Consider the following 20,417-nt stretch of genomic DNA (forward strand, 5'->3'; position numbering starts at 1 on the left):
GAACATCCCAGTGCAGTCAGGCTCTGGATGGTGCTGGGCTCAGGACGCGTGCTATTGCACGGCTCACATTACTGCTCCACATCCCATCTTCCCAACCTGATCTTCAGGGAAAGGCACTATGAGAGGAGAGAATCACACAAAAATCCCCAACAGGGGAAGAACACAGCGTCTACAATTGGACCATGTAGGTCCACGTCATGGCCCTGACAGTGTGTCTCAGCTTCCTCAAAACGGAGATGATAATGCCCATCTCCCAGGTTTTTGTAAGGATTAAAGGAGATAATATACAGTCCATGGGGCCACAAGAGTCAGACACAACTCAGCGACTACCACCACATATAAATACGTATAAATATAAATGTACATAAGACCGCTCCTGACATAGAAAGAGAAGCTTCTGAGAAATTATAACTATTACATTATCATTATTCTTCTATTATTATTATAAAGCTTTAAAACATTATAGATTTCCAGGGAATTGACTCGAAGGTAATAAACGTGGGAACAGATATGAAGATATTTCTCATAGTGTTTTTTCATAAAGGCAAAAAACTGGGAACAATCAATAGGGGATTGGTTAAATTATAGGTATGGCTTGCATAATGGAATATTATGTGGATGTTAAAATGATGATGTACACATATACTTATTCACATGGAAAGATAGCAGTAACGTTGCTGACTTAAAAAAACAAGCACAAAATGGCATGTGTTAATTAGTGCAAAATTATCTGCCTATATCTCTACACAGCCCTTCAACAATCCTGCAAAGATGTTCACCAAAGTATAGGGGTTTGGAGCCATCTTTATTTTCTTCTATTTTTCACCGTTTCCTTTATAAATCCCAAACCAAAAAAAAAAAAAAAAAATACAGGTCTCCTTCCCAGTTACCTGGTGACACACATCGGTATGATTATCTGCAATCTAACATCTTGAGTGATCTCAGTTTACCTTTCAAAATGGCTAGTGACTCTGGTGAACAACTGAGAGATGCTGGAGTCACTTAATTACAGTGAAATGTCTGTTTTCTAAATGGAGGATACAGACCACCATCTCTTCAGCTTCGATCTAGTCTTTGAAAGGTGGGATTCTAAAATAAGATACATTGGTAAGGGTCATTCAATTTTCACAGAAATAGTTTGATTTAGGTAGAAGGGCATGGTGTTTAACCCATCGTGTGATGTTTTAGAGGTAAAGATGGGTGCTTTTTTAAAGCCACGGATTCTTGTCAAAATCACACCTCGAATTCTGAGGGAGGTGGGGTGCACTTCTGGAGAGGAACATGAACCCTGTCCCTACAAACGATTTTCACAGAGCAGAGTAGCAACAATGCCTTAAAGGAACATATAGTACCTCCGGTGCCAGCATCCTCCCTGATATCGCAAATAAAAACAAAAGAAGCAAAAGACAGACAGAAAGGCAGGGATCAGCAGGAAGCCACCCATTCCAACTTGTTCCGGACTGAGTTTCCCTCAGGCATGTGCCAACGAGATGCTCTCCCACAAAACCAGAATTTCTGGTGGTCACGTGCCATAATAACCACTGGCAAGAAGTTCTAGGAATACAATCACAGGCTTCTCTTCTAAGCACAGAAATCTCCTTAGATGTCAGAAAGTATCTAACTTGGACATCTTTCATTTTAAGCAAGGAAATGTGAGGGACGAAATGACAGCTAAGTGAATGACATGCACCCAAGAATATATGATATTCCTCTAAAGATAAAAATGTTTTGTTTTTTTTAAAATATTCATTCTGTATTTACAGTTTCTTATTTTATGGCTCTAAGGCAAAATATGCATTAGATTGGGCTAAGTCTGAGATATTTTTAAAAATAAGGGAAAGTGTTGTTCCACTTACTGGGCAGCTATCAAATGCTACTCCCAGTGGGCCATCAGCTTTTTCCGTCTATCAAGGTTTCTCAAATTCAGCACCACTGACATTTGGGGCCAAATAATTCTTTGTTGTGGGGGCCTGTCCTGTGAACTGCTGGGTGTTCAGCTGCATTCCTGGCCTCTATTTATTAAATGCCAGTAGCCCCCCTACCTTAGTCACGACAACCAAAAACATCTTCAGACACTGTCAACCAAAATCACCCCCAACTGGGAATCACAAATGTACACAGTCATTTCCAAAGCAGAAAAAGGTGTGTGTTTTTGGTGGCGCCACGCACCATAAAAGACCTCAGTTCCTTGACCAGGGGGCGAAGCCACGCCCCCTGCAGTGCAAGCGCCGAGTCGTAACCACTGGACCGCCAGGGAAGTCCTTGAAGCAGAAACTTTTTGTAACTTGTTGAAATTTGATAAAATTGTCTTTCTGAAGACAGTATTCTTCTTCCACTTTTTAAACTCAAAAATGTATATTCCATCGTTTCATATATAATGCTTAATAATTATCAAAAAGCTATTAGCATTACTCGGGAAGCTGCAAGGTTAGATTTATATGGACACAGCCAGCCAAAAATATATTTTTCTTAAAAATGGTTAAAGAATATTATCATGCTTTTGAAACTGCACGAAAACTCCAGGAGATGGTAAAGGACAGGGAAGCCTGGCGTGCTGTAGTCCATGGGGTTGCAAAGAGTCAGACACGACTGAGAGACTGAACAACAAAAACAACAATTGAAATCGTGACTGATGTGACCTATCTTCTATGATGTGTGTTTCATAACCTCAAAAATGGCCAACAGTGCAAAAATGCAAATGCTTTAAGCATTACAACTGAGAGCCAATGGTGTTTGAAATTATCAGAAAGTAAAAGGTGTCTTTAGTGAATAAAAAAAAAAAAAACCTGCAGGAGCCGAGTGATTGATTGATTGTCCCACCCTGGCTGAGGTTGTGCTGCCAGTAAGTGAAGCAAACAAATAAGCTGTAATGGAGAATTAAAGCCCAATGAATCTAAGACATGAAAAAACAGTATTAATGGCAATTGATTATTTAAAACACAACAACCACACTGCCCACAGCATTCAACTTACAGGAAAGTATTTCTGAACAACACCAAAATCGATAAAACCGATTACAATCCATACCACCAACGTCACAGTTGAAATGATGATGATAAATGGGACAAAATATCCACTAAACCGGTCAGCCAGTTGCTGAATGGGTGCCTAGGGAAATAAAACACCAAGATCGTGGGAAGTTACAATCTCTGAAGAAATATACCGGCCATGGGCGGACAAGGGCTGGGATTCCTAGCTCCCTCATTAACTATAGTTATTAGTCAATCTCTCTAACTCAATAAAATCTGCCTGATTCTGTGGGACTCTTGGAATAATTTCTAAAAGCAGGGAGCTGAAGTTATACTGCTTTTAAAATTCCTTCAGTACCTTGGACATCTGGGCCTCTTCCACTAGCTTCACAATCTGGGCCAAGGTGGTATCATTGCCCACATGGGTGGCAGTGATGAGCACAGAGCCATGGGCGTTCATGGACCCGGCGATTACCATGCTTCCGGGCTTCTTGGTGACGGGCATGGCCTCTCCTAGAGGTGGGGAGGAGACCAACGTTACGTGAGGAGCCCGATCGGTGTCCCCAGGGCCCAGGCAGGGCACTGACGCCCACCCCAAGGGACCGAGTCCGCACCTGTGATGAGGGACTCGTCGGCCATGGTGTTGCCTTCTAGGACTTTCCCGTCCACGGGAAACTTGCCCCCCGGGACCACCTTGATGATGTCACCTCGTTGCACCAGCTCCATGGGCACCTGCTCCTCCCTGCAACAGAAGCCGCTCAGGTTACACTCGGGGCCACGCGGGAAGCCTGCCCCCCTGGCACGTCACCCAGGTCGGGTTCTGGACACTCCTCCAGCTTTACTCCGAGCAACGATCGTCACTTTATCTACTGTGTACAGCCTGAGTCAATACTGTGCAGCTGCTGAGTGCCAGGCACAGTCCTAGAGCTGGGGAGACAGCGGTGAGGACAGCCAAGTCCCAACCCTCATGAAGTCAATTCTGTGGAGCAAACAGACCAGCAAGATAGTTGAAGACTTAAACAAGTGCTATGCTAACAGCGAGGTGACTGGAAGGCTGTTTTCTGTGGTGGAAGAGGAGGGAAGGGGATAGGCCTCATTTGAAGATGACATTTCAGCTGGATGACAAGAGGACCCAACCTACAAGGAAAGAAAACTCAAGGGAGAGGGACTTCCCTGTGGTCCAGTGGCTAAGACTCCACCCTCCCAATGCAGGGGGGCTGGGTTCGATCCCTGGTCAGGGAACTAGATCCCATATACCACAACTAACAGTTCACATGCTGCAACTTTAGATCCTGTGTGCTGCAACTAAGACCTGGTAAAGAAAAGAAAATTCAGGAGAAAAAGAACGGCTAACGCAAAGCCCTAAGGAAGGATGGAAGGGGCCTTTGAGAAACAGGAAGGCTGCAGGCAGGACTGGAGGGGTTTAAGTGAAGCACACAGAACCCGGACCATGTTGGGTCTTGCAGAGCAAAGTGTGGGCTTTGGACGTAAGGTTTTTAGTGGGAAAGTGACACCGGTTCACATTTTCAAGTCACGTCTCTGGCTGCTGCATGAGAATGGCTGTAGGGGCAACAACAGAAGCTGAGAGAGGAGTCAGGCTGTGGCAGCCTCTCAAGTGAAAGATGGCCTGGGCTGAAGGTGGAGGGAAGTGAGACCCAGGAGCTTTGGGGGCACAAGGTGTTAGAAAGATGTGCGGATGTGCTGAACACCTAAGAAAAGCAAGCATGAGCTCTCAGTTGCAGGTTGAGCAGCTGGGTGGATGAGAAGGCGTTTAATGAGATAGAGATGCCTATAGAAAGCAGCTACAGAAGGAGGGAAACAGGAAAGGAGAGATAAGGTCTCTGGTCTCACATGGTAAGCCAGAGATGCTTGCCTGACTTCCACACAGATGTGGCCAGTCCTAAGAGTTCAGTTCAGTCCAGTCGCTCAGTCGTGTCTGACTCTTTGCGACCCCATGGACTGCAGCATGCCAGGCCTCGCTGTCTATCACTAACTCCGGGAGCTTACTCAAACTCGTGTCCACTGAGTCAGAGAATAGGGGTGAGAAAGTAGATTTGAGCTGAGATTAGAGGTCAAACCGGGAAGCTGTCAAAATACAGACAGAATTGAAAGTCTGAAATGGCAAGAGCTTCCCCAGGAGCGTGGCTAGAAGAGAGACCCGGGACACCCCATCTTAAGAGGGCTGAAGCACGCGCAGGAGGGGGCACCCATCCCACGGCATTGAATATGCGGATGTTGTGGATGTTGACGCAACTATGTATAAAATTCATCACGCCCTACACTTGGGATTTATGTTCTTCAGTGAAGGTAAGCGACAGCTTAATAAAAAAAGAAAAAGAAAAAGTTTTAAAGGGACAGAAAAGGAGGGGAAATGCTGGTGAGAGGCTGACATGAGCATTAAATGAGAGCAACGGTGGGATTTGGTTCATGGACATGATTTGATGTCTCTGGCAAAAGCAACTTCAGCAACCGGTGGAGGAACAAGGAAGACTGGAGGGGGCTGAGAGGCTGCAAGATGAGGAAACCAGACAGGAGCTGGAGGCAGCCTGTAGAAGAAGTGCTGTGTCTCCCCAAAGCCAGAAGCGAGGCCACAGGCTAAAGAGGACAGTGGTGGGACCAGAGCGGTTTCCGGGATGCAAAGAAGGCCGAGAACTAACTGTTAAAATGAGGCTGACCGGAGATATGCAGAAGCCTTATTCTGTAAAAATGCCCATGTTATGAAATATGATTTAAGAGTCAGTTTGTGTGTGTGTGTGCTTAGCTGCTCAGTCATGTCTGACTCTTGGTAACCCCATGGACTGTAGTCTGCCAGGCTCCTCCATCCAAGGAATTCTGCAAGAATACTGGAGCTGCTTGCCATTTCCTCCTCCAGGGGATCTTGCAGGCCCAGGGATTGAACCCGCATCTCCTGCACTGGCAAGCAGATTCTTGACCACTGTGGCACCAGGGGAGCCCAAGAGTCAGCATATGTAACTGTAAAGAACATGGGCTCTGGAACGAACAGCGTAGGTTCTGTCCTAATTCCACTACTTAACACCTGTGTGACCCTGGGCCAGTTGCTTAGTCTCCCTGAACCTCAGTGTCCACATCTATACAATGAGAGTACTAGGAGTTCCTCATAAGGGGCTTTTTTTTTTTCTCTTTTGGTTAAACACAAACATGTTAGTATAGAAGCTGGCAAATAGTAAATGCTATGTAAGTCCAATAATGACAATAATCATTATTGTTTGTAATATCTGCCAATCTTATACATAGGGCTTCCCAGGTGGTGCTACTGATAAAGAACCCGCCTACTAATGCAGGAGATGTAAGACACAGGTTCGATCCCTGGATTGGGAGGAGCCCCTGGAGGAGGGCATGGCAACCCACTCCAGTGTTCTTGCCTGGAGAATCCCATGGACAGAGGGGCTTGGTGGGTTAGAGTCCATAGGGTCACAAAGAGTCGGACATGACTGAAGTGACTTAGCAGTTAACCTTCTAAAGAAGAAAGACACTTCTCCGATTTTTATTCTTGGGCTAGCTGAACTCCTACCTCAGTATCAAGTTGAACTTGTACCTCTCAGCCTGTCTAAATCCTCCAAATCTTGCGAGGCAGACCCAGCTCATGCACCCTGTTCTGGGAAGCTCTGTTTGACCACCACTAGCCTTCTCCTTCTAAGTTCCAGACACACTGCCTGCACCTCTCACTTGGCGTCTGGCACACATGCACCCCCCTGAACCTCATCTTAGTATGTAAGCGCTCTGCCTGCTGAAGTGGGCTTACAGGAGGGATCTTTCTGTCATGGCTGCGCCGGCCCTCGTGAGGTTGTGTCAGGTCCTGTACACCATGGGTGTGCGCTGTGCAGCACACACGCTGATATATATTGATCAAGGACTTCTGACAGGGATGATTACCTGATGATCACGTTGTCTTCACCAAGGGTCACGACAGTGGCTTCCGTGGCTTGCAGAGACATGAGTTTGGCAAGTGCTTCTGAGGTTTTGCTCTAAGAAACAACCAGAATGTGAAGTGTGAGCGAGAGTAAGCTGACCTGTGCAAACCCAGGCCATCACTCACAAGACTGGTGTTAGAGAAGACCCTGCAAGGAAAGGCGGTCCCTTGACACAGCCCCTCCACACGTCTGCAGGCTTCCAGGATGGGTGTCACCACTGCCCGGGGACAGAGAGCTATGCTGTCACCACCCTGAGTGTACAAGGTCACCAAGTCCTGCGCATTACATTTCAGGTGGAAGAAACAATACCTATCTGCCCACTGACCGTTTTCTTTTAGGTTCACTCTAATTTTTTTAGGACCCGAGTTCCATTCTCTTATAGGACACACTGACATCTGGAACAATGGTGGTAAGAACGGCATGACCCTGAGGTGGGAATGTGGATATCTAATCTAGGAAGCCACACGCTCGGTTATTTACCAAGAGACGATGCGACCTCTGACCCGAAAGCCAGAGTTCTTTCCACTGCACGCGGCGCCTGAGCAAAGGCTTTTAATAATTAACCAGATTAGCTGGGATTTTAGAAGTTGCGACTGGTTTGGAGATTAGCGGCTGGGGCACCTAATTATATGTAGGTTTCACGTTTCTTCGAGCCGTGCCCTTGACGGTGTATCATGAGTAATTCTAACCACGGTGTTCAGATGAACTGAGGTTTGTGCTACTGAGGAAAGAGCTCTGCCTTTAATCTGAGGCTGCAGTTACCTTCACCACGTGTTCCAGCCACCGCCCCAGGGCGATGAACACGAAGAGCATGGGGGGCGTGTCAAAGAAGGTCATGGGGCTCCTCTCGGCCTTCTCAGCCACGGCCACCACCAGGATGACGAGGGAGTAGACGTAGGCGATGCTCGTGGCCAGCACGATGAGCACGTCCATGTTGGCCATCCCGTGTCTCAGAGATTTGTAGGCCTGGACATAGAAGTACCAGCCGCCGAGGAACTGGAAGGCGGTGGGGGAGAGTGACAGTCGTGACGGGGCCCCTCGGGTCTGCAAATACTCTGGGCTCACCCATGACGCAGACATCCCTTTGCCCTCCATAACTGACACGTATGAAATGTACTTCCTCACTCAGAGGACTTCTGGCCACAGGAGTGGATGCTCATGGGAGACCTTTAAGACCTAGAGGACTCAACCCCGTAAATGTCCATGGATGGTGAAGAAGGTGAAAGAGATCATGGTGCGTTCATCCTGGGCACAGTGCTATGCGGTCCCTGAAGAGACTGCTGATGGGAGAGATGTACACAGTACGTAACGTGGTTGAGTGACAAAGCCAGTTATAGATCAGTAGGTCTGCTGCTGCTAAGTCACGTCAGTCGTGTCCGACTCTTGGCGACCCCATGGACTGCAGCCCACCAGGCTCCTCCGCCCATGGGATTTTCCAGGCAAGAGTACTGGAGTGGGGTGCCATTGCCTTCTCTGTCAGTGGGTCTCGCCTGCAAAAAAGGCCTATGTCTGTAGTAGTGAATACATACACACATAGACATATATGTACGTAAATATATGTAAATTTGTTTTTACAGACGAAGATGTGTAAAATCAAATTCAGCCTACAAATACTTGCCTCCAGACAGTCCTAATTAATATGAATTAATTCTAATATTCTAGAAGGCAATGGCACCCCACTCCAGTACTCTTGCCTGGAAAATCCCATGGACGGAGGAGCCTGGTAGGCTGCAGTCCATGGGGTCGCTAAGTCGGACATGACTGAGCAACCTCACTTTCACTTTTCACTTTCATGCATTGGAGAAGGAAATGGCAACCCACTCCAGTGTTCCTGCCTGGAGAATCCCAGGGATGGGGGAGCCTGGTGGGCTGCCATCTATGGGGTCGCACAGAGTCAGACACGACTGAAATGACTTAGCAGCAGCAGCAAGCCTAATATTAAGTCAGGAGTTTTATTTTATATTCCAAAATAAATGGAAGGCATGTCTCCCACCAGAAATGCAGCTAGTTCCTGAATGTGGTCCCCAAGATAGACATAACACAAGGGCTATGCCTTTTAAATTATGATTCCCCGGGACCACATCTCGGTCATTCAAGACAAGATATAGAAGAGCAGCAAGAGCTCCAGGGTGGTCCAGCTGCTGCTTCCAAGGGCGGATTCAGCGGAAAAAAAGCAAATGTGCTACATCGGATCACCAAGCCTTGCCTCGAAAGGGCGGCTGTTCCGGGGGAGTCTGGTCATCTGTGAACTGCCCATGAAGCCAGGTCCTTTCTCGTTCCCCATGTTAGGCCCTTAGTGTCAGCCATAAGATATAAAAAATCAGCAACGGGCTGGGTGGCATGGAAACAGGCAATGAAGAGGCACTTCGAGCAACGGACAGCATGCTAAGCGGCCAGCACTTGCCAGCCACACGCAGGCATGCCGCGCAGGTGTGCCTCCCGCCAGGCCCTGATACGCACCTGGACAAAGGTGCACAAGATAAAGAAGATGAGATTCAGGATGGACAGTCCTGGGACGACGTTGTGGTCCAGGACTGAGGACTGGGGCTCATGGCTGGGTATCAACATATAGATCATTAAACCCATGACGGGGATGCCAAACACCAGGCTGCACAGGAAAGAGTTCTTCCACCTGGAAAGCAAAGCAGCAACATGGACATGTCAGGCTCCGCCTGCCCCCGGGCTTCCAGGCTGGTCCTCTCCCGAGGACTCGGTTTGAGACTTGCCTCTGCCCCGTGTCTGGGACAGACCACCAAGGGCTACAGTGAAAGCAGTGCTCGATCCCTACATTGGCCATCTGAGGGGACATCAAAGGTCTAAACCTCTCTGCAAGGATGCTCCAGGGATGTTTAGACGTAGCCTTGGTCTGCCCGTGGCCGAAGCGGTACCTCCAACCTACAGGTGAGGCAACCAAGGCCCAGAAAAGCTGAGAGTTCAGCCCCAAAGAGGCTGTCCATCCTCAGACTATGACCGCTTATTGTTCTTTCTTCAAAACTCACATGTTAGCCATCAGCCATAGGTAGCTATTTAAATTAAAATTAAAGTGAAGTCTAATTAAAAACGTATTTCCTGAGTCACAGTGGCTGCAATTCATACTGGGCAATGCAGACATACAGCATTTCTGTAACAGCAGAAGGTACGCGGGACAGTATTGTTGAGAGGGTTAACATTACGAGGGAAAGGCGATTAATTCAGCAGAAGTTGCTGTAGGTGGTGGTGGCGGGATGGGGGGCAGGTGAGGGGGGCGACAGGGTACCCAGTTAGCACAGAATCAGGCAGGTGGGGCCCGGGGAGAACTGGCCCCATAGGCAGAGCTACGGTTTATCTTTTCTGTTCTACCTACTGCTTTATTTCCACCTTGTGGTCCAAGTGATGAGCGTTGGGGATCCTCTGGGCCAGGGAGGCACGAAAGCCAATTTCCTTGTTATCGAAAGGAGGAAACAAGAAAGAAGGCACTTGGTTAAAACAGGCATCAGGGGAAAGCACTTTACAGCTTTGGAAATGAGGTTAACCTACAACTGCCTCTGAGGACTCATGACTTCTGTCCCCACGTCGTCCTACAGATGCTGTCCACAGGCACGCCTGCTCCTTCTGTCGGCAAAGGCAGCGGACGCTGGGAGGTGACTGAGCCTGCCCCGAGCTGACGGATGCCGAGTTACAAGCTTGGGATTTGTGAGTGGAAGACTCCCCAGTATCAGTTGGGGAGTTGGTCAGTGGCCACTGCTCTCTGCAGGATGAAACTGAAGGTCAGAGGTCAAACCCCCGACCAAAGCCACAGCATCATCGGATCCAGTCACAGGGGCCCCGCCCCTCAGCACAGGCCCTCCCGCTGAGCAGACTGTGGCTCCAACAGCCTCTGTGGTTTTTTCAGGGATTATCTCGCCCAGTTCTTTGGCTGCCTCACTTCTCTCCTCCACCCTTCTCTGCCTTATTTGATCTGATCACTAGATTTCTGATTCCCTTTATGAAATTACACAGAAAAAGCTGTCAGGAAATGTCCTGTCAGCCAGCACAATAGAAAGAGGGGCCCCGGGGGACTCTGATGTTGGGATTGTACACAACAATTTGTTATAGTAGGAGAAACAGCATGTAAGGCCATCTAAAGACAAATCCTTCACAACTAATACCGGCCTAGTTACATCAGGAAATGATACCCCCGAGATGCAGGAATGGGGGCCAGACATTGGCAATATTCCCCAAGTAAGAACAAGGAGGGAGCTACAGTGAGCTGGGTAGAGGCCAGCAGGGTGTTCTAAACAGGAAGTGGGAGAGACCTTCCCTGGTGGTCCAGTGGCTAAAACTCCTAGTTCCCCAAGCAGAGGGCCTGGGTTCAATCCCTGCTCAGGGAACTAGATCCCACATGCTAAAACTAAGATTACACATGCTGCAGCTAAAAAAGGGATCCCACATGCCACCACTAACACCCAGTGCTGCCAAATAAATCTTCTAAAATAAATAAAAAGAAACAGGAAGGGTACTGGAGATATGCTCCAAGCTCCACCTGGACACTCCCCATCATTACTGCATCGCCAACTTCTCTCCCTCACCAGTGCCTTATCATCACTGTTCCATAAGACCTGTGGCATGGCAGAAACTGGGTGCCCACTGAGCTTGGAGCTGGGAGATCTGGGTTTGAGTCCCAGGTCTTGCAACCTTTAGCTGGGTATGGGGGATCTAAGTCCCTGAACCTCTCTGGGGGATTTCTGTTCCTCATCTGATAAAGAAGCTGAGTTATCTACCTCTAAGATTAAGGTACTATATCAACAGCAGTAACAGTATTTGCATATCAAAGAGCTCTGCTAGGCCAGACAACAGACAATACCTCTCTTACACACACACACACACAAAGGAAAATTTAACACAACTCAAAGCCTGCTCTGAAATGTTTCATTTCATAAGCCACAGTCCCTGCTAAGCTTCACCATTACGAGTTACGAGTTCATCTGGTTCAGTTTTGACTGTCTCGGCCCAGCCAGATCACCACCAACGCTCTGATACAGCACAGACCTGGGAGAGGATATGGAATGTCTATGGACAAAGTGAGGAAGGAATGGAGTGGAGGTATATGAAACTGTGTTGACCGATTTTCCAAAGGAGAAATGACTGAACTTTCCTGAAGAAGGCCCCAGTGCAGGGAAACTCTTCCCAACACCAACAGTCCTTTCGTCTGCAGATACTTGGCACAGATGTAAATAACATTAAAGATTAGTATTAGTCATTTTTTTTTTTTGGCTGTGTTGCATGGCTTGTGGAATCTTAGTTCCTAGCCAGGGATCAAACCCAGCCAGACCCTCCTCAGTGAAAGCACAGCGTCCTAACCCCTGGACTACCAGGGGATTCTCACAATTAGTTGACTTAACACCATGTACCAGGAATCCTGGTGAAGCTGCTGTTTCTCAGGGACTACTTGAAATTAAAACAATAATGTCTTTTTCTTTTTCCTGTTGTTTAGTTGTTAAGTCATGTCTGACTCTTTTGAGATCCCATCGACTGTTGCCTGTCAGGCTCCTCTGTCCATGGGATTTCCCAGGCAAGAATACTGGAGTGGGTTGCCTTTTCCTTCTCCAGGGGATCTTCCCCACCCAGGGATCAAACACACACCTCTTGCAACCCTGCATCAGCAGGTGGATTCTTGGCCAATGAGCCACCTGGGAAGCCCCCTTCACTGATTTTCAATCTCAGATTATCTGATACTTACTAAACTCTTATAGTTTTAAAATAAGTCACCTTATTTCCATGGGAAAATCTGAAGATTTTATGAATATATTATACTAGCTGATTTTCTCTCTTTTTTAAAATTAGCTACATTTTGCTCATTTTTCTATGATGATTATAAATCTCTGTTTTTAAAAAGGTGGGTGCAAAATTTTTTGGATGAATGACTCACCTCAATAAGTTTGACAATATCCCGCGGACCAATAATTTCAGGATCAAACTTCACGTGGGCTTTGCTGGTGGCGAGAGCCACAGAGGCGTAGGTGATGCCTTCTGTCCTCCTGAGTTTGGACTCTATGTTGTGAACACAGGAGGCGCAGGTCATCCCCGTGATCTGCAGCAAAGGATGACAAAGATCCCACTGACCTAGGGTCCAGAAGACTCCATCAATGGCATACAGGGGGCTGATTAACAGGCAGCCACAAGAACTCTGTCCTCCTTCCCAACGTGCAAGCCTCCAAACCCTCAGTGCAAGATTTTAACCCCAGACATTCCCCAGAGGCTTCAGGGAATATAACCAGTGGTTCCTCCCCACCTCAGGTACAGGAGACCAATCACTAAGTAGATGGCAAGGACTGAGGCCTGGCTCCCAGCTCTGGTAACGATGGGCTTTCACAGCCCTGTCCTGGTTATCCATTTCTGCCACCCCAGGCTGTGTGCACCAGCATGAGAAAGGAATTCCAAGTGAGTCAGCCATCTGTCATCTGCATCAAGTGAGCCAGACGACTAACTCTTCTGAGTATCACTTCCCTGGTGGCTCAGATGGTAAAAGCATCTGCCTGCAATGCAGGAGACCCGAGTTCAATCCCAGGGTCGGGAAGGTCCCCTGGAGAAGGAAATGGCAACCCACTTCAGTACTCTTGCCTGGAAAATCCCATGGATTGTAACCCTGGTAGGATACAGTCCATGGGGTCACAAAGAGTCGGACAGGACTAAGCGATTTTACTTCACTTCTTCTGAGTATCAGTGGTCAGCACTTCCCAGAAAACAAATTAAATACAGACAAAAAAATACCTGAGCATGTAATGACAATACAAGTATTGATACCACTTAGTGTCTTAAAAAATAACACTGCAATTAAAAAAAAAAAAATTGCTCAAAAAATTTTTTCATCTTCACCACTGTCTTTTTTTTTTTGTTTGGCCACACCACATAGCATGTGGGATCTTAGTTCCCCACTCAGGGATGGAACCCACACTGCCTGCATTGGACGCTTGGAGTCTTAACCATTGGACCACCAGGGGAAGTCCCCCCAAATGACAGTCTTGTTCTAGATTTCCCATTCTGTAGTCTGTGCAGAGACAAGCACCTCTGGACCTGGAGGTTTTCAGAGGGGCCCTGCTTCCGGCTGTAACCCACCGAGTGCTACCCTGGGCCCCTCTGCACACACCGAGGCCTGGCCAGAGCGGAGGGTTTGCTCTACAATGAACACCACTTATCAGGACCTCAAAGTGCCACTCATGTCCTCAGCACTCGTTCTTCAAACATTTACTCACCACTAATAGCAGGGACTAAACACAGCAAAGAAGAAAGACGCAGTCACTTTGGTCAACAGCATTTCTCAATGCTTGTGGATTCCTTCTAAGTCTCCCTTTATTTGTACAAAAGAAGCTTTGCACAGAAGTGCTTGTGAACACACTATATGTGAAACAGGAGACCCATCTGTTGTCTTCCATGATTTGTTGACAAGTACAGCTGGCGACAGTGGGCAGACAGGAATGCATGCCTCATCTCGTCCCGCCCCCTCCAGCAGCACTGGGTACAGCAACCACCTCGGAGTTCACCCCGGACCAAGTGCCTGGCCACACTCTAGTCACCAGACACCTTCCAGATCCGTTCTGTGCCTCCGACCGAGCCCTCTCCCTCTGGGATGGCTTCCTCGCTGACTCACATCCCACGGCCTGGACACCCCTCTGGCCTTTCAGCGTCCCTCCCGGCCTCACGGGACGTGTTCAGATTTGACTCCTTGAACCACCAAACTCAGGATAGCCGCTGTCTCTAACTCCTCTTCCTCGCCCACCACTGCCTCCTCCTCCTAAAACCCTGGATGCATCCCTATGACTCTGACACAGAGGGCATTCCTTCACAAAACAGATCCTAATCACTGGCTTCAAAGGAGAACCCAACGATGACAGGATATAAGCAAGATGGGCGAGCGTCCTGCTCACAGCCCCGGCTGCGGAGGCCGTCTTGGGCCTGCACCGCCCAGCCCCCTGCTCCAGCCCAGCTGCCGTGCTTACCATCAGCTCGAGGTCGCCATCCGAGCCCGTGTAGTCTTCCATCACTGCTGCCTCAAAGCCCAGGTCCTGGACGAGCTTTGCTATCTCCAGGGGCTGGATGGCTTCCGGGTTGTACCTCACCTCTGCCTTTCCCGCCATCAGGGCAACCAGCACGGACAGGATCCCTGCAACCAGTGGGGCACAGCTGGAACCCTCTGGGCCAGGCCTCTGGGAGATGATGAGCTCAACACAAGCTAGCAGAGGAAGGCCTCTGCCCCCAGAAGTTTATAGAACAGTGGTGCTAATACTTGGCTGGGCGTGAGGATCACCTGGGGAGGAGTGCTAACAGTCACCGTACCTGGCCCTTTTTGTTAGGCACTCAGTCGTGTCTGACTCTTTGCGACCCCATGGACTGTAGCCTGCCAGGCTCCTCTGTCCATGGGATTCTCCAGGCAAGAATACTGGAGTGGGTTGCCAGGCCCTCGTCCAGGGGATCTTTCCCACTCCTGGATCAAACCTGAGTCTCATTATGTCTCCTGCACTGCAGGCAGGGTAAAGCTCTCCTGGGGGTTCTAATGGACAGCCAAGCGTGAGAGCCACCATCCTAGAGCCAGGCTCCTCACACGGCACCGGACACACACGTCACCCAAGGCCCTGGTGAAAGCACAGACTCTGGCTCAGTGGGTCTGGGGTTCACTCTGGGGGTCACCCCACTCCCAGGCTGAGCCATGCTGCCACCCCGGCAGGGGCAGCTTTGAGTCGGGCCCTAAGAGACACTGGTGAGGATGTACAACTCAAAGCAGGGGACGGAGTCTGCAGCTGGCAACTACTGTTACACCAAGGAGGTACTTTTTCCCTCCACTTTCATACACAGGAGAAAAAAATAATTTTCAAAAGTGGTTTTCCTTACTCTTTTTCCGTTTTCAATTGCTTTCAGGAATGTAAAAGAACTCCCACGGACTATCTTGCTACTGCTATTGCTCATTAATAGTTTAAGAGAGGGAGGTCCTGCCTTCCACTGAGGGGAAAAAAAAAATAAATAATAAAATACTATGTAATTTCATTAAAAAAAAAATTGTTTAAGGGGAGAAAAGAAAGCTCATTCACGTAAATGAAAGGAATGATGTGCTTTAAAAAACAATGCCATAAGGGGTAAAATAAGGGATTCAGGTGAGGAAGAGAAACATGGGCCTGTGAAACACAGGGTAACTTCCGAGCAATCTGCCCAAGGGTGACAGGGGAGCTCCAGGAACACCTCAGCTTGAGAACCATCCTCTAGAACTTCAGGAAGCCCTAGGCTTGGTGAGCAGGAGGTCACAAGGAGCCGCAGGAAGACAGAAGGTGACCCTGGAGGCCAGCAGAGTCATGGTTCAGACATTCTCCAACACAAAATTGGGACAGGATTTTTGTCCCACTTTCAGGCTTAAGAAACCAGATGGCCGATGTTGTTTAGAGGACAAAATTTTGGCATTTTTACAACTGTTTATGATTTACAGGGACAGCAGGGCAGAATATTTGAAACTGAAACTTCTCCACAAAATACAGGCTATTGATGATGTGTTTGACAGTAAGAGGCTTTGGAAGGGAAAACCACAGGCTGCTACAAAGACAAGCTAGGTGGGGAGGCCACTCATGACTGTACCTTGACCGCTAAACCAGATTCCCCATGGCTAACTCACTCAGAGATCCATTTTATCTCAAACTAAATACTCCTTAAAGGGCAGAATGCCAACTGCTCCAGATGTTTCCAGAGAAACACCTATCCTCTAACATACAATGAACATGCCACCAGATTATCAGTGCATGCTAAGTCATGTCCGACTCTTTGGGACCCCATGGACTGTAGCCCTCCGGGCTCCTCTGTCCGTGGGATTCTCCACGCAAGAACACTGGAGTGGGTAGCCATTCCCTTTCTCCAGGGGAATCTTCCCACTCCAGGGATTGAACCCGCATCTCCTGCATTGGCAAGTGGGTTCTTTACCACTGAGCCACCAGGGAAGGCCTACCAGATTATGAGGGCTCCTGATAAACATGGTCAGTAGAGATGCCAAAGGGCGCACACACCACCCCACATTGCTAACTGCGACGCCCGACAGTCTACACGACCGCCTTACAGCAGCATTCCAGGCTCGGTGCAGTGTGGACCTCTTACCAGGTTCTTTCTGCAGGTTCCTCTCTATGTTGGACACACAGGATGCACAGGTCATGCCTGAGATCTGTAGGAAGCACTTCTTTGGGGCCACCGTGGTGGAGGCCGGGAGGGACTTGGGCGACTGGTGGGGGACGTGGTTAGTATGGAGCCCCCCTGGCTGCGGAGCCTCTCCCTGCATGGGCACAGGTGCGCCAGCCGCCGCGGGCCCCATGGCACTCCCAGTACTGTGGTTGCCAACGTGGTTACTGGAACAGTTTTCTAGGACAGAAGGTCAGAAAGCATTCAAATTAGAAATCATTCAAACTAGAAGAATGAATTAATTTTTTTCTGGAACAGGAGGGTCAAGCCTAACAATATTCAGGGCAAAGTTCATGGAGAAGATATGGGTGGGGTGGGGAACTGGAGATTTCATCACTGAATATCTCTCTCCACAGTCAGACGGAGACATGATTCCACACATAGGAAAACACACCAATACTGCAAGGATGGAATTTTCTGGGTAGACGAATGGTCTAATGGATGATGACAATAACAGCAGTGATAAGAACTCACCAGGCACCCCACCCTGTTAAGCACACATATGGCCTCCTTTAACTGTCAATGTAGCCCTGTAGCAAATACTGCTACTGATTCTATTTTACAGATGAAGAAATGAGTTATAAGAAATTAAATACTTTGCCCCAAACCCCTCAGAAATCAGGGAATTGAGCTTACACATCTGGACTGTCTTTTAATCACGATAGCATCCTGGTTAACAGAGGCCCACTCCCTCTCCTCTGAGAATCAAACTGCCCCAAACACCTTAATTGAGTTGCTGGCCCTTCCCTCATCATTTGTCTAAGTCCTCCATACATTCTGGGCAGGAGCCTTTTGTCAGCTGTACCCACTATGAACTTGGCCTGACAGTCTGTGGTTTGCTTTGTCACTCTCATCTAACGCTATCTCTTGATAAAAGAAGCCCTTGATGTAAGTGAAGTCCAATGTACAGTCAACTAAACCAACTTCAGTGGTGATGCACTCTTTCCTCTGTTAATGGGCATGTCTACCTCAACACTGAAAACGTCCACGATGTTTTCTTCTAGCTCTGGTTTCTTCACTGAGCTCTGTTATCTCACAGGAAGGTCTACATTCAGGTCACTGATGTGCCTCACGTTAACTTCTATGTAGGTCTGAGGTTATGGTCAAGGGTAATTTCTTTCTGCTTGGATTTCCGGTCATCTGGCTCCAAAACTGAAAAGGCCATCCTTTCTCCGCCGAGTTCCAGGGATCAGGGAGCAGACATTTGCCCACCACACATGTATAGACAGATATAACTAAGCATCAATCAGATCAAGATACAGAATGATTTCATCGTTCTGAAAAGTTACACTTTTGCAATGACACAAAAGACTCTTGAAGAGTATGTGGAAAAGAATGTCATCATTTGACGATGAACTCTCATTACTTCAAAGTCCACAGCCTCTATAATAGAAGCTCATTTTCTAGAAAGTCACACTTTCGCGATGACACAAAATACCCTTGAAGAGTATGTAGAAAAGAATGCCATCATTTGACAATGAACTCTTATTACTTCAAAGTCCACAGCCGCTACAACAGAAGCTCATTTTCTGGAAAGTGCTAAAACTACTTCCACTCACTTGGACACTTTCAGCACCTTCAGTGAAGACCCTCCAGTGCTCCAGCCTTAGAGGCCCTCTACCTTCTGGATGCAAAGACTATCACCTCACCCAGCACAGCTCTGCTCTCCTGGACTTTGTCCTTCAAATGACTCCACCTTTGGATCTCAGGCTCTTAACACTCAACCTCCTACTCCTAATCCATCAAACCCTCCTGCCGCTATCCATCACCACTGTCTGGATTCACTTGCCTTTCTATTCAAATGCTGTGGTCAACAGTTTCACTAACATTCATGCTGTTCTCCAACACAGAGGTCTAACTCAACTAAATTCTAAGCTTCTGAAGACTGCTAAAGAAAGTTTAAATAAATGAACAGAAACTCAAACCAGCCTATGCTACTGGGTCCATTATGCCAACCCTGAGAGGGCGTATACATTGATTTAGCTTTCTGGAAATCTACTTAACAGTATTATCAAAAATGGTACCTCTAAGAGTTTAGTACTTGGTAGTGGCACAATAAACATTTGTGATGGAATGAAATAAGGCTGATATCCTATGACCCAGCAACTATGCTTTCAGATATTTATCACAAGGAAATGAGTCTGTGCAAGGAGAAACAAATCATGTGGTTGGACGACTGTCCTCAAGGAACCCCTGGTCAATTCAGAGTGACAGAAAAAAATACAAATAATGCCTTTTTAGCATTTATGTGGTTATAAAAGATAGTCATCAGGACACTTACAGTTTATCCTAAATTAAGTCTGACAGGTAAAATACAGGATGCCCAGATAAAACTGGATTTCAGATAAACAAGGTTTTTTTTTTTTTTTTTTAGTATGTCTCAAATACTGCATGGGACATACTAATTCTAAAACATTCTTCATTGTTTATTTGAAATTCAAATGCAAACTAGGTGTCCTGGATTTTTATTTGCTAAATCTGGCACCCTAAGTACCTCTTGGGCTAAACATAATTCTCATAATTCTGGCCAATCAAAACCCCTGTTTTCTCCCCAGGTTTACTTTTTGTCGAATTCAATCATTCTGGATTATGTAGTTCAAGGCAAATTTCTTTTTACTGCCACAAACTTGATTCCACTGTTGACAGACTTTAAGCCTCACGCAAACAGCAGATGGCCACTCCACACTGCACTCTTACCTTCTGAGGACAGGATTTACTGTCCTGCTGTTTTCCTTACTGATTTTTGTTTAAAAACAAAACTCCTTCCTGAAACTTGGTACAAAGACAAAGCACAGGGTGGGGCCTAGATCCTCCTCATGACTCACCCGCTGCCATCAGGGGTGTGTGTACAGGGATCTGAGCCCCCCTGAGCCCCCTGTCTAGGAAGGGCTCCTCTTGGCAGGAGGTGAGTGCGAGTGGGCCATGAGGGGCGGGGGGGAGGGCAGTGGCCGGGTTTCTGCCATCTCCCATGGTTCACTCCCACCCTCCCCCCGCAGAGGAGCCTTCCTACCACCACCGAGCCCCCCACCTCACCAGCCCACCCCTGCGGCCCGGCATGGTTTCCCCTTCTTGCTACCACAGGAGCTCTCCGGAGGGGCTACGCCTCACTGCCCAGCGGCCTGCAGCTCACACAGGCCTGGCGAGGAGCAGAAACACGACAGGCGCCAGGACACTGTGCAGGGCTCCGTGCAAGGGAGGTGGAGGGAAAAGCAGCAAGTGAGTGGCTGCTGGGTCAATGGGCGGGGGCTTGGGGACGGCCACCACCCAGGAAACCGTCTACTGAGGTGGGGTCAAGCCTGCGGGCACCTCACTTTGTGAAGGCAGTCTTGTCCCCTTCTTCTCACAGCCGTGG

The 20,417-nt window shown here is 48.0% G+C and overlaps 1 protein-coding gene across 1 annotated transcript in view; it reads right to left on the minus strand.

Annotated features, from left to right (window-relative positions):
• The window catches only part of ATP7B (ATPase copper transporting beta), a 50,956-nt gene that overhangs the window by 12,901 nt on the left and 17,638 nt on the right, over positions 1-20,417 (minus strand). The window contains exons 3-12 of the mRNA XM_040266991.1: positions 16,988-17,245; positions 14,857-15,020; positions 12,789-12,950; positions 10,245-10,321; positions 9,362-9,533; positions 7,664-7,897; positions 6,864-6,955; positions 3,584-3,711; positions 3,328-3,482; positions 2,974-3,108 (exon numbers count right to left, since the gene is read on the minus strand). Coding sequence (XP_040122925.1) covers positions 2,974-3,108; positions 3,328-3,482; positions 3,584-3,711; positions 6,864-6,955; positions 7,664-7,897; positions 9,362-9,533; positions 10,245-10,321; positions 12,789-12,950; positions 14,857-15,020; positions 16,988-17,245 — 1,577 coding nt within the window. The remainder of the gene's footprint in view (positions 1-2,973; positions 3,109-3,327; positions 3,483-3,583; positions 3,712-6,863; positions 6,956-7,663; positions 7,898-9,361; positions 9,534-10,244; positions 10,322-12,788; positions 12,951-14,856; positions 15,021-16,987; positions 17,246-20,417) is intronic.

The sequence above is a fragment of the Oryx dammah genome, unplaced genomic scaffold (genome assembly GCF_014754425.2).
Source record: "Oryx dammah isolate SB20612 unplaced genomic scaffold, SCBI_Odam_1.1 HiC_scaffold_24, whole genome shotgun sequence".
Classification (NCBI taxonomy): Eukaryota; Metazoa; Chordata; class Mammalia; order Artiodactyla; family Bovidae; genus Oryx; species Oryx dammah.